This window comes from Simochromis diagramma, unplaced genomic scaffold (assembly GCF_900408965.1).
Source record: "Simochromis diagramma unplaced genomic scaffold, fSimDia1.1 OVJJ01000005.1, whole genome shotgun sequence".
Taxonomy (NCBI): domain Eukaryota; kingdom Metazoa; phylum Chordata; class Actinopteri; order Cichliformes; family Cichlidae; genus Simochromis; species Simochromis diagramma.
Genome location: NW_024387097.1, coordinates 736,551 through 750,911, shown reverse-complemented (window position 1 = coordinate 750,911; position 14,361 = coordinate 736,551). Strand labels below are relative to the sequence as shown.

At 47.7% G+C, this 14,361-nt stretch overlaps 1 protein-coding gene across 2 annotated transcripts in view; it reads left to right on the top strand.

Annotated features, from left to right (window-relative positions):
• Positions 1-14,361, top strand: part of rad17 (RAD17 checkpoint clamp loader component) — a 24,504-nt gene extending 10,143 nt beyond the window's left edge. For both annotated transcript variants that reach the window (XM_040046499.1, XM_040046498.1), the window contains exons 7-17: positions 166-218; positions 1,501-1,626; positions 2,588-2,657; positions 2,734-2,854; positions 2,938-3,114; positions 6,009-6,112; positions 6,192-6,338; positions 9,114-9,242; positions 11,906-12,026; positions 12,966-13,023; positions 13,565-14,361. In XM_040046499.1, coding sequence (XP_039902433.1) covers positions 166-218; positions 1,501-1,626; positions 2,588-2,657; positions 2,734-2,854; positions 2,938-3,114; positions 6,009-6,112; positions 6,192-6,338; positions 9,114-9,242; positions 11,906-12,026; positions 12,966-13,023; positions 13,565-13,757 — 1,299 coding nt within the window. In that variant the 3' untranslated portion in view covers positions 13,758-14,361. The remainder of the gene's footprint in view (positions 1-165; positions 219-1,500; positions 1,627-2,587; positions 2,658-2,733; positions 2,855-2,937; positions 3,115-6,008; positions 6,113-6,191; positions 6,339-9,113; positions 9,243-11,905; positions 12,027-12,965; positions 13,024-13,564) is intronic.

The window sequence follows — 14,361 nt, the reverse complement described above, 5'->3', positions numbered from 1 at the left end:
GTGAGAGTGAATGAATAGTGGTATTGTGAAGCGCTCTGAGGGTCTCGAACAGCGCTATATAAATGCAATCCATTATTATTCTTAACTGTGGCATATAAACTATATAGTGGTGTAACACAGTTTTGTTTAACATGCGTACATTTATACTCTCGTGTGCCTCTTCAGGATCTGCCAAACCAGTTCTACAGGCAGCCCGGAGCCCTGCACGAGGTCCTGAGGTAAGACCTGATCCCAGGACTCTGTGCCGTGACAAACAGCTTCACATGTTTTACATCATCAAACACATTTTCATGTTAGACGGAGGCATCAACAAATAAATACAACCTGCAGTTTGTAAATGATTTTATTTATTAGGGGTAAAAACTATCCAAACACATTACACATGCTGTAGAGGAAGTAATCCCCCCACTGGTTAAATCATGGATCAACTGTGATTAACAACATTAAGATGAAAGTTCAGCTTCAACATGGAGGTGTGATTACTGACAGACCTGATGAATCATAAGTGCACTGAAGTAGGTCATCGTGGTGCCACAGTGAGAAGAACCTGCTGGAAAACAAAGTCGGCGATGTTCATCACTCTAGAAAAGGTTACAAAGCCACTGCTGAGGCTTTTTGAACTCAGGTGAACCAGGATGGGAGCCGGTGCTGAACCTACCAGGGGCCATCTGTGCTGCCAACATGAATCCAGAGCATCGTGTAAACGGCACAGTGACCTCCTGACCTTCTCTGTACTTCTGCATCAACACTCTCACATCAAAGATCACATCTGTAGAGCAGCGTGTTCAGGGTCCAGTCTTTATCTCCCTGTAGTCACTGCTGCTCTGCACGTCACCTTTGGTATTTCCTCTGCTGCCTAAAATCTCTTCCTTTGAGTATAGACAACATCGAGGTGCCCCTCATATCATTGACTTATTTTCTCAGGAGAGGATGTGACACTAGTGTCTTGCAGTGTGTACTTGTGCTTTAGATGGAGGGCTTGTACAGAGAGGACAGCCCCTGGTGGTTCCTCTGTGCTACTGACCACGCTGTCAGACGCACATATTGTGGTCGGTCTGTCAGGTGATCAACAACCCAGGACACGAGCGCGGCATCCACCTGCATCGCTGTCAGCTTTTCACCCATGAGGGCTGGCCTGATGGTATTAAATACTCTGGAAAAGTCCACAATCACGTCCTCGTCGTGCCAAGCTGACAGAAAGCGTCCTTTTATCATACCTGCAGTTTTTCACAGTTCATTTGTTTTCACACAGCAAACAAGAACCTGTTTCTGTCCTTTTAATGATTTCTTTGAAGTGTTGAAGGTAGGATTACAGAGTAAATACTTAGTTACACCAGTACCAGCATTCCTAGTTTACATTTAGGACCAGGTTGGCCTGATTGAAGCCTTGCTGCATGCAGTGGTCTGTACACTGACTGCACTGTAAGGTTTATAATGTTTGTGTCACCAAAGCAGTGCTGTGTGGTTCCTGCTCTCAGATTCTGTCCTTGTGTCTTTCAGGCGTTTCGTGAGGACCAGTCAGTGCCCCCTGGTGTTCATAGTGTCAGACAGCCTGAGTGGAGACGGCAGTTCACGCTTTCTTTTTCCCAAAGACATCCAGGAGGAGCTGGGCATTAGCAGCATCAGGTTCTGGAAACTGTGAACATGATTTGATAACCAGCTGTTACACACACTTCATCCTAGGCATCTTCAGATCTTGGTTTCACTGAGTCTGTAGTTGCAAACCTTGTGTAGTCAGAGCTCGATTTATTAAATAAGCAGCTAATTATGCATTCAGACCCTGAAATGAACCGTGGGAGGATGAACATGTGGATGCACAGTGCAAAGAAATCAGACCACACGTCTCAGCGACATCTGCGCGCCCATTGCAGCAGGAAAAGATGGGGCGGGAGGCACCTATAGGCATCCCAGGGAGGGGCAGCGGTTATTTCCGGGCCCCAGACCCAGCTACACACACAAAGGCCATTTGCTCAGTTACTCAGTCACTCACACTTAACCCCCCCACCCACTGATGACCCAAGTCTTTGGCCCATCTGCACACTGTGTCCCAACACCAGTCGTCCACTCAGTTACAACAGACACACAGTAAAGGGACAAGACAGACTGGTCTGGATCTGGGACAAACTGCACCAAGCAGCAGCTGCTCGCTCACCTGGAGGCCCCACCCAGTGGGTCTGTGGACACCCACAAGCCCCCCAAGCGCAGACCAGACATCCCAGTGTGGGCGAAGCAGCCAGGAAGGCGCAGACCTTTACATGCTTACTGGCAGTCTGACTCTGGAGGCATCTACGTACCAATATGAGGTCACATTAAGGCGCCACCTAGTGGCAACATTAAATATGCATACAGTTGTATGTATGTATAATCATGCAGCATGCATAAAATTACACGAGTTTTGATTTTGTGCATCTCAAAGGCCAGAGAGCTGTTTGTGTTCCTCTCGTTGTATAACAGCGTTTACATGTTTGTGTTATGATTCCATTTCACACTGACTTCATCATCATCATCAACTTTTATTCTCCACATGCAGTGAAGTGTGTGTGTGTGTGTGTGTGTGTGTGTGTGTGTGTGTGTGTGTGCGTTCCAGCTTTAATCCAGTGGCTCCAACTGCAATGATGAAGGTTCTCACTTGCATTGCAACCCAGGAGGCAGCAAAGGTGAGACTCTGTTCACATTCATTTGTGTACGTCTGTGTTTGTTGTCTGCATTGTATTTGTGTGCTGTTCTAAGCAGAGCTGTAGAAGCATGTGCGTCCCAGACCAGACGCTGTTGGAAACACTGTGTTCAGGAAGCTCGGGAGATATTCGCAGTGCCATCAACAGCCTCCAGTTCTCCTGTTTGCCCACTGATAGCTGTAAGTGTACAAATACATGTTAAATTATCTATAAATGACTTTTGATCCTAATGATTCAGTTTATTCTCACTAAAACTTTCCAGGCAGGTCACTGGAAACAGGTTTATGGAGGACAAAGAAGGACAGGTCACTGTGCAGAGCTGCTTCCACAACAAGTCAAAGGAAGAAGAAGTCCAAGCAGGAAGAGGCGCTCGCCATTGGAGGGAAGGATGCCTCTCTCTTCCTGTTCAGAGCACTGGGAAAGATCCTGCACTGCAAACGTTAGTCACTCCCACTTTCAGCTTCCTCTCAGCTGCTTTTGTCATCTCTGCAGTGGCAACAGTAAAATGTCTGATCTTTGTCAAAACTTACATTTATCCAAGTGAACAAACTCTGCTAATAAACACCCACTGTTTTCTTTATGTCTTTAACCCACTGACTCTCCCACTGAGCAGGGTGGAGCAGGGTGGAGCAGCTGCTGGGAGTCACATTTTCAGTTAAGGGTCATTAAGAGGCCCTGCTGTATAATTTTAGGTAGATAGTAGATGAGTGGGTGTGAGCCAATCCTCAGTCACAACAACATTTACAGGAACATTAAAATCATTGAATCAAACCCTGAGGAGATGATGAGGTCACAGCTATCACTAAACAAACTATTACATAATGTGATTTATTACAGAGTTATAACAAAACAATAGATACAAAGAGTAGTAATTATAAATATCCCAGTATGTTACAGATTAAATGTATACGTCAGACTGCACCATATTTCCTCTGTAGCACATGCAGAGATCGTAAAGGGTGGGAGGTACTGTCCAGCTCTTCCTTATCTGACACCACCTTAAGAAGCTCCAGCTCCATGCCCACAGTGTTACTGACCTTGTGGATCAGTTTGAGTGTGTTGGGAGTCACGACCCTCGACCTGTGGACTTGCCTGAGTCTTCTCATTTGTCTCTAAACATGGCCGTGAGTGAAAGTGACAGGTGTGGAAGGGGTGTCAGGGCTTTGGCTGTGGTGTGGCTGTGGACTGCAGGCTGACTACAGTAACTCAGTGTTGAATCTGTTGAACACATTCGACCTCCTGGCTCTGTGCTCACGCTGTCAGCTCCCTGCGGTCCTGTGGGACGGCATGTGCACTACAATAAAACGCATGCTGAATGACCTGCTTATGTTCTGCCGTAGTTTCTGTTCTGTTTTTAATATAATTGGTCTGTGACTAACTTTAGTGAACAGTAGGGGTTGAGAACGCAGCCCTGCAGGGATCCAGTGCTGAGTGACTTGACTGGACCAACTTTGGGGGAGGGCTGGGGTTGTGTGGGAGGGGTGGTCTCAAACCAGGGAAAGAAGCAGGTGAGCTCCTCTGCTGCTGTCGGGGGTTGGGGGGCACTGGGCTTGGAAGGTGGAGAGGGCCTGGATGCCTGTGAGACCTGGTGGGGGTTGTCCGTGAAGGAGCCCTCTGTCCTCCCCCTGCAGGCCTCCTCGGCCCGTTTGATGCCCCCTCCTCAGGTTGGCTCTGGCTGTGCCGTGCAGAGAGCCGTCCCTCTGAGCAGAGCCTGGACTTTTCTCATCATCCAGGTTTTTGGTTTGGGAAAACCTGGATTAGTGTCGTGGTGTTGGTCACGGTCACATTGTCTCCAGGTCCAGCTGTTTGAAGATGAAGCAGTCCTGAGGAGAGCATCATCTGGACATGTTTTAATGAACCGGAGGGTGGAGGGGCCCCTGAGGGTGGTGTAGGCAGGGATGAGGAGCAGCGAGAGGCCTGAGGTTACTGTACACATGGTCCAGTGTCCTGGCCCCTCTTGGTAGGACAGTTAACATGTTGGTGGAGTTTAGGGCCGAACATTATTAAAGACCCCAGCAGCAATATGGACGCCTGCTGGGTGCTCTCTCAGCTGTCTGCTGATGAGAAGTTGGAGGTGGTTGAGTGCTGAGCTAACGTTAGCATTGGAGGGGATGTAAACTATGGTAACTATGGCTACCATTAGTCCCCGACTGTCTCAAAGGTAGATAAATAGGCCTGAATGGACATGGCCTCTATGTCTGCAGCCCTGGAGTACATAAGCCCCCACCCCTTCCCTTTGTTTCGGTGCTGGTGGTGTACGGTCCGGACCGTAGCTCCACTGAGGCATTGAGGCTTAGCAGGTGGAGCCAGGACACTGTCGGACAGAACAGTTGGAGTAAATCTTGGATTGTAGCTCATCCGTTGTTTCCTCAGCGTCACTCGCTGTTCCCCGATGACTGAAAGTGATCCGTGCGTCACACAAAGACACAACACGCCATGAAACCATAGAAACAGAAGCTGCGCAGCAGTAAGGAGCGCTGTGACGCTCGTACAGCCGTACCAACTTGAATAGGTAAAGATAAATGAAAGCAATGATCAGACTTTGAGCAGTCTGGCAGGAGTAGAGTTTAATATGCACACTGATGATTTACAGGGAGACGTGATTGAATTTGACTATAAAAATATATTTTGTATTAGAAGCGGTCTAACATCAGGAGGTATCACAGTGCTCACACACACCTGTGGGATGGCTTTGAATCTTTTTAACATTTTATTGAAGAACTTGATGAAGTCCTTGAGTTTAAAGGAGAGCTTGGCTCATCAGTGCTGAAGACAAACCTGAGGTTGTCCTCGCATCAGTGATGAGTAGTACCAGGTCCTGCCACCTCTTTATTGTCATTGTTCGTTTACAGTGAGATTGTAGGTGCTCCACCGACTGTTCTGGGATAAAATCTAAATGACAGACAGCAGGAATAAATAGCAAACAGGAGAAATCTGTACAATCGAGAGGGAGGCACACATTAATGTTTAATGTAAGAAAAATGCAGAACATTATGTTTAGAGGAGAAGAGACTCGACACAGTGAAACCAGGACCTGATTCTAGCTGTGAAACACAGGAGGATGTAACACAGAGCATCGTCTCACTGGCTGCTTGTGACTTCAGTCACTCTGCGCTGACTTTGCTTAATAAATCACATGAATCTAAATCTGCTCGGTCAGTTTGAAACCTTTTAATAATGAAGAAGAAGAACCGTGTTTTTCTCTGGTGTTCTGTGTAGTTAGGGGAGCGTGCTTGCTGTCAGTCCAGCTGCTGTTTCACCTCTTTATCTTCTGCAGGAATGAGCATGTGGATACTAAAGCTGCTGCACTGTGCCTGTGATTGTCATTGACAGGAGAGAAACATGAAGGTGCTGACGGAGCGGAGGGTGGTTGTGGGCGTGGTCTACCGTCCCACCTGCTGCATCATCACAGAGCAGCCTTACTAGTCGACCCTGAGGTGCTGATCAGCTGTTGTATTGATTTATCTTTACTTACAGGAGCATAAACGGTCTTTGGTCTTCTCTTTCTCCTGTCAGCTGGTTGTTGAGCGTTCTCACATGTCCGGAGAGTTCTTCAGCCTGTACCTTCACCAGAACTACTTGGACTTCTTCTGTGAGGTGGAGGATGTGGAAAGAGCCAGCGAGTATCTGTCTGATGCCGACCTTCTCACTGCTGATTGGACGGTCAGTCCTAACATCACTCTCATTTCTGCGGTTGTTATTTCATATCATTGTAACATGTCAATGTGAGGAACCAGCAGCCCGATGCAGGAGCTCAGTCCCTGATCCTTGGAGTCCCGGCAGTGGGCAGTACAGAGATCAGAACCCGGAGATGTGCTCATCTCTGTGCTGAGTGTTTAGACTCTAACACTTCAAAAGGGAACTAAATGAATGAACAACATGGTGCCGGTGAGGATGCTGGCCGTTAGTTGGCGTCCTCCTCATTTCTGCATTTTTCGTATGTTTTTAACACTATTTTTTTTATTTTATTTTTGTTTTTAAATGTTTTTGAAACGTGATGCACTGATCACCTACGACAGAGAGACTCTTACACAGCCCACAGCATTCACTATCTGGGACCACACCAGCAGACTGGAATGGAGGCTTGTCTCGGCTACGTGATTGGAAAAGAGCCTGAAGAACAGGGGACGAGCCTGATAGCTGATGAACAGACGGCATTCTTCTAGCTAAAGTCCAAACTTTGGAAAACAAGCTGTCTTTATTTGTACGGAGACATGGCTTACTTCACTGGCCTTGGCTGTTGTTGCTGCGGGCATCTCCGCTCACTGCGTGGAGAGGAAGGTGTCGGGACGCTGGGAGGAGGTGGCGTGTGCACACTCACTGAGCGATGGTGTTTGGGTGTACAGTTTGATCTTGGACACTTGATCGGAGAGTTTACAGCTGTGTTCTGTACTGCTGTTTATATCCCCTCCCACGCCGACGCAACGCTGCCACGTGACGAGCTGTATGATGTCATCGACCAGCAGGAAGCACTACACCTTAAAGGGGCTTCCACTGTGACAGGCGACTTCAACAAAGCCAAACTAAAGAAAGTTCTGCCAATGTTCTCCCAGCACGTAGACGCTCCGTCGCTCAGCCACAACATCCTGACCAGCCTTCGGCGAATCAGGAAGCTCCGGGCCAGATAACATGGTGCTTTCAAAGCACGCACTCATGAACTGGCAGCTGTCTTCAGACATGTCACTGCTTTTGTCTTTAGTCCCCTCATTTGATGGACCACCATCATCCCCAAGAAACCTAATGTGAGTTTAAAAAAGGAGAACACTGAGGTCGATTAGCTCAGAACTTTGTTTTATATCTTCTCTTTGAACAAGACAGAAATGTAGGAGTAACATGGCCTCAGTACTATAATTTCATCCAGGCTCAGCATCAAACTTTGGAATCTGCACATCAGTGACTCCTTATGCACCTGGATCCTGGACTTCCTGACAGACAGATCACGGATCAGCAGCGTCACATCTTCTCCTACCAGAAGCTTCTTGTTGACTTATGGCTAAACTGACAATCAGCCGGTCCAGGTGGAGATGAGTGCTTACAGAGCAGAGGTGAGTGCCCTGGCATCGTGGTGTCAGGACAACAACCTGCTGCTCAACGTCAGCAAGACCAAGGAGCTCATTGTGGACCACAGAAAACTGCAGGGTGGAGGGGACACCCCCATTTACACTGAGGGGACAGAGGTGGGGAGAGTCGGATGGTTCCTGGGGATTAACATCAGTGAGGATCTGACCTTCTCACATCACGTGGATGCAGTCACAAAAACAGTGAAACAGCAGCTGTTGTTTCTGCATCGGCTGAGATTTAGCATGGACTCTGTCGATGCACCAGCAAAGTATTCTGTCTGGCTGTAGCTGACCTGCTGTGGCACCTGAAACGCTGTGGACCACCAAGCTCTATGGAGGGTGGTCAGATCAGTGCTGTATATCACCAGGTCTGAGCTACCAGCATCCAGGACCTCTGCAGGCAGCGCTGTGGGAGGAAGGCCCAGTAGATCCTGTTTGATCCCAGCCACCCAAACCATCCACGCTCCTGTCAGGCAGGAGCTACAGCAGAATCCACAGCAGCAGATTCGGGGACCGTTTCTACCCACAAGCCACCAGGCTCGGGCAGCGGTTTGATCCGTCTGTCGTCTCTGCTGGAGTTTAACTGTGAACATCTTGGGTCCAATAATCTGGACTGTTCATATTACAGAAAACCAAGGGAAGAACCCGTATCGCCTCTTCACCTAAAGGCCGGATCGACTCGGCACGGTTCACCACATTCTTCAGGGTTTTCCATTAGGCCACAGTACCTGGTCCCAGGTCTTTTTTTTAGTACCTGAGCAGGCACTAAAATGTGACCTCATCAGACTGCATGCCACTGATTGGCTGGTCAGTAGCGTCAGTTGACGAGTCATGAGAACTGCCCGAGTTTTAATTTCCCCCCGAGTGTGACAAAACCCACAGACTGAGCAGCAGGTGTATCCGTGATTCAACGTCCACCTTTTTGGTAGCGCTCGTCTTCCATATTAATTCCACTGCAGGATGCTTGGACACGTTGCTATGACGACAACCTGAACGTCGGCGGAGTGCGACTCTGACTGCAGAAAGATAAAGGCTGTAAAGAAGCCTCAGCCGGTTAAACTGTGTGAAATACAACACACAGTTAGAAGTAAGTTACTTCAGAGAGATAAACATGCCTCAGATCCCTCCTTTGTTCTCACATGTTGTTTTAAAACACCAAGAGGATGATGGTGAAAAGCACACAACCAACAGGCGAGGTCACAATGGCAAATCCAACCTGCCCTAACCCTCAGTGCGGCGGGATCACACCTGCTCGCAGGTCCAAGAGTGGAAACTTCTGTTTTTGCTGCTACAGCAGAGCTGTAAGTGGCCTGTAGTGTACTGCTGCGTGTGCTGTATCTGTGTCTCCTGTATGAATGGCCGTCTGTACTGTTTCCAGAATCGCAGCGTTTTGGGGGATTATGGGTCTTCAGTGGCCACGAGAGGCCTCCTTCACTCCAACTCTCAGCTGGCGTCTGTTGGCTTCAGAGCCCTGCACAAACCCAGCTGGCTGCTCGTCAACAGGAAGGTGAGTGACTGAGATCAGATGTCACAGCATCAGTGGAGCTCAGCTGTTAAACATTTAGTGTTACTTTATTATCTGTGACATTTCAAATGAGCAGCATGAATTTACACTGGACTGTCTTCATGAAATGGATTCTGTAGTTATCAGTAACTGGTTCAACATCTGCTTCCAAACTTCACTCATCAGCTTCTTTTTGTGCTCTGACTTTTCTCTTTTCTAACTTTTGTGCTATTTAAACTATTCAGCTTGTGTCAGTAAAATCTGACAGTATTTTCATGGAGGTTCATGACGCGGCTCTAAATGCTTCTACGTGTTTTCAGCTACAGGCACCATTCAAAGTTGATACCAGTGTTCCAGTTTCGTGCTTCATCATCAGCTTCAGTCAGAGACACACTGAGTGTAGGAGGGATGATAGAGTTCCTTCCTCTTCATCTGCTGCTGAGCCCATATTTTGCAGCCATAATTTTACCCACGATTCATAGAGCCACACTTCTTCTTTCAAATAGCTCGTCTCTCCAAACTAACAAATGTAAACATTTTGATGAAAGTGGATCCAAGCAGGAGGAGAACCTTCTAACTGAAGCATGGGGGGATATTTTAGTCTGTCTGAACAGCAGGACAGACCCTGTTTTGGTCCTCTGATGATCACATGTTTGACATCAGGAACATAACAAACATACGTTTGTGTAGAACTTCTTGGCACTGAGTTTAAAAACCATTGCTTAGTGTCCTGGATTTAGAAGCAGTCCATTGATGGCTGCACCAGGCTCAGTAAGAGGGATTGGTCACAGAGTAACATGATGTGAGCCATCACTGCAGCTCAGCTGTTGGTAGGAAGGGAACAATAAACCACCCAAACCATATCTGGCCCTCTGTGGGAAAGTATTCGCCCAAAGCCCACAGTGACAACGAAACGTCTGGAAAAATATTCTGTGAACTGAAGAGTTCAGTTTATTTTGACAGGTTTGAGTCACAGCTGGTGCAGCACTAACATGGCATTTGATAAAACATCATCACACCAGTCAAACGTGGTGGTGGTGTGCTTTGTATGGCTTACACATGAAATCTGCTCTCTACCAGGAAACTGAACGAGAATGTCAGAAACAAACCAGGTTCACCTCTGAATGACTGACGAAGACACTCCAGCACCTTCAGTTTTTTAAAAAGGCCCGAACCCCATCGGCATGAAGCTAAACAGGCTGTTCATGCTTAACAACCCTCCAATGTGGCTGAATTCAAACTGTAAGGAACAGTTGGCCTAAACGTCTCCACATCGGTGTGAAAGACTCACTGTGACTAATCATAAAGGCTTGATGGCAGCTATTGCTGCAGTCGCCTAGTGGGACGACTGCCAGTGAAGATGCTATTAAGCCCAGTATGTGCAGGTGTCCTCTGAGTGGGAGACATTTAGAGCGCTTGCTATGAAGGAGATGGTGTGTAGCTCCAGGACACTCTTTGGTAGTTCGTTGTCAGATGCAGAGCCATCAGGTGAGCCACACCCTGGTGTGCTCTTTTCATGACCTGAGATGCTGAATACGAGCTGCGTTGGTCTGCTCTCGGGTTGCTTCCTGGATCGCTCTCTGTGATAACAACGAGGATATTTGTTGCTGCAGAATTCCTTCCAGTTCTCTTCTAGAAAGGGAGAAAACCTCTATGTTAAATTAATGGAGGGGTGATTGCAGATTGTAATGGGGGGGGGGGGGTCCTCCCAACCCACTGTAGTGCAACATGATCCTACTGTCTCTGTATTCTTGTTGAGCGATGACCCGATGATGTTTGGCTCCCTCTTGTGGCAGAACCAGGTGTTGCAGTCCAGGGGATGCCTATGCATGCATGGCCTGCACATGTTTGACCAGGTGTCATGTGGCTGGACACCGCTGAGGACCTTCTCTTGTGGGAGATGCTAGGCCGTCCTCTTCCTCTGGGGGACCAACTGTCTGTGACTGGGGGACCCTGAGTGGCAGTAGGTGGGATGTGTTTTCTAGGCCAGTGGGTTTGGATACTGGGATCCTGTGGAGCTGTCTGCAGGGGATTTTAAGTGTCAGCATGCTGGCTGGTGCCCAGTGACCTGGACAGACATGCAGCGAGCGGGTGGAGGTGTGGGCACGGCCTGGGTCTATGAAGGCACAGCTGCACGGCGTCGCCCTCTTTCTTTTTCTCTTCACGCTGCCGTGGCAACGGTGGTGCCAAAAGGGCCAGCGCCTGGATGCACTCATCAGAGATGTCACGTTTCCTTTTTCAAGAACACCGACAAATTCCGCCACCTTACCTCGCGTCTGGACGATGGTGCTGAAAGCCCTCTGTGGCTGCTCCGGTGAGGCGGAGACGTGATGGAGCCCAGCTCCTCCCAAAGCTCACTGCCATCAGTTGAGCAGAGTTTGTGGTCCCTCAGATCTGTCAGCCCATGTACACTTTTCAGTTGGACAGTTTCACCAAACACTCGCTCCCTTACAGCCCTGCAGTGGCTCTCTCTGAAACAGCCTCTCAGCCACACACGGCTTCAGTCCCCTGTGAAGTTTGGAGCGTCATAGTGATGTTTCTTATTTGGATCATTGCTCCTGTACAATAAGAGTGTATTTTTCAGGGGGTGCAGTTTGATGCAAATCATTCCAAACTGCACATAGTGACCAGTGATGGTGTGCTAACTCTGCTGTTGTCCCTGGCAGCACTGGGAGAACTGTGTGGCTGCCCAGTCCTTGTTCCGGAGCTTTTGCCTGACTCCGCTCAGCCTGCAGACTGAGCTGCTTCCATACTTGGCCAAACTCACCAACCCTATGAGGAACCAAGGTAAGGCCCACGGGTACACGGGGGGTACTTTCAGGGAAAACCTGTTTTATTAAGGAGTGGAGTTTGCAGACAGATGTTCATTTGTGCCACAGCACCTCATTAGAAGTGTGACTCTGCAGCATCACTCGGAGGATCCAAACAACACTGACAGCGCTCCAGTTGTTCCACTTTTTGTCATGTTCCACTTTTAAAATGGATTAAATTCACTCAAAGCACTCAACAGTTTGAAGCACGTTTCCCTTCATCATACGTGCAGAATGATGGAATAAGGCTGGAACAGGAGAAAATGTGCAACACATGAAGCGCTGTCAGCATTTTCCAGATGCACTGCAGTGTAGCAGTGACACATGTAGTGACACAGCGTTAGTCAAGCCTGGGTCCTGTTTTCACTGGAAACTTTCAGTATAACAGTTTAACAATACCTGAAGGAACTTCACAGTATTGATACCTGAGCACGCTGACCGTGAACAAACATCCTTCCTGGGATGTTGTTCGATCTTTTTAACCAGCTGCTTAAAGCCCTCCATTGCATCCATGTCACTGCTCAGTTCCAGTCACAGAGAGGTGCAGCAGTGATGCTCAGCTGGCTGGTTGTAGTTTTTGCCTTAAAGAGCAAAGCAGGTTTGTTGTTTCCACCTGTCACTGTTAGCTAATACATCACGTCACCGTATCCATCACTCAGTATGATTTATTTAATTGTTTTTGTGACTCGTGTGAAAATGATTCCTGATGTTGTCACAGAGTGACACAGACAGCACAGCTGTGTGGCCTCCTTACAGAGCTCAGAGCCGAGCATCATTACTGTGAGAATCACATGTTGAGTCAATGGTAGTTGTTGCAGTGAACTGAGGCATCACTCACATACCTGATGTAATGTTAATGATGTTAATGTGCTGAGCACAGCTGTGGACTCATGTCTGTGCTGCTCTGTTCCTACAGACCAAATAACATTTATCCAGGATGTGGGGCAGATGTCACTGAGGAGATTCTCCAGCAGGTACCACACTCTGTCGTTTACTGTCAAACAGCACAGGATGTCTTTATTGTCACTGCACAGTTGTAGGAGAGCAGGTAGAACAGGAGTGACTGGACTGAGGGTTGGATGGCTGTTTTCTTTCACCAGCTGTTTGGTCCTTGTTGCTGTTCTTTAGTTTCCTGGAACATGTCAGTAGGTTGGACGTGGTGCGCTTGTTTTATCAGCTCTGTGTGGCTCCAGCAGGCTGAGGTCATCATAACTGTGATCAGACCGAAGAACAACTGTTTCTGTTGTTTTAACAAAGTAACGATGTCTTCTGACAGAACAGTAATAATGCCAACAGAACTTTGTGTGTGTTACTACAGCTGCTGCAGTGTTCATATTTGCTATTGTTACAAATGTACATGTTTTAAGAGTTTTCTTCTTTTGTCTCATTAAAGTTCTAGTTGTGCTCCTGTTACCGTGGATACTGTAACACATCATAGTGGTGTCCCGTGTCAGGGACCTCACGTTTTAACCTGATCTTTGACCTCTGATCTTTGGTTTGCTCTTGTGTGTCCAGATTAAAACCAGAGGCTCTGACAGACAAAGAATCAGGCGAGCTGGAAATGGACAGTGAGGTGGAGGAGAAGGAGGAGGTGAAAGAGGCAGGTGGTGCTGAGGAGGGTCTGCCAGCCAGCCAACCCCAGCCCACCTTAAATCAAGTCCTCCTAGAGGACGAAGACCTGACCATAGAGGAATACATCAGTGACTGAGCCCTCTGTGCTGTATCCACTGATACGTTTGTGTTCTAGAGGAAGTTCTCTGCTTTGTGAATAAGTTGTGGAAGTTGGTACTTTTCTAAGTCACAAGCCCACGGTGGCCCCCAGCGTGACTCCCAGCAGACCCAGCTCCTTCCACAGATGAGTGTTTCTGCCTCTGAGGTATCATCACCTGTCCCACAGAGCCTGCATGTCACCCTGTAGTTTTACACAGGCTGATAATCCTGAGGATCGTTCATCGTTACAATAATCTAAAAATCTCTCAAAGTGAAGCTAAATTATTTGGTTCTGTCAGTTAAACTTATTATTTATTGGTTTTGCTGAGTGACTGTTCAGGATCGATGACTGTTCCCCGTTACAGTCTGTTTAGTAAAGGATCAAGTGTATGAATAAATGTGAGAAATGAATGCAGTCTTATTGTTGGACACACACACCTTCTTCCAATATTTACTCAACAGTTTCTAGTGACGCTCTGCAGCATGCTCCATCTGCTGATGGTGACTCACTAAACTCCTCCATCATAAAGTTGACTGCGTGAATGAAACAACCAGAGTGTGATAGCGTTGAAAGCAAATGTGGACCATTACAGAAACATCTA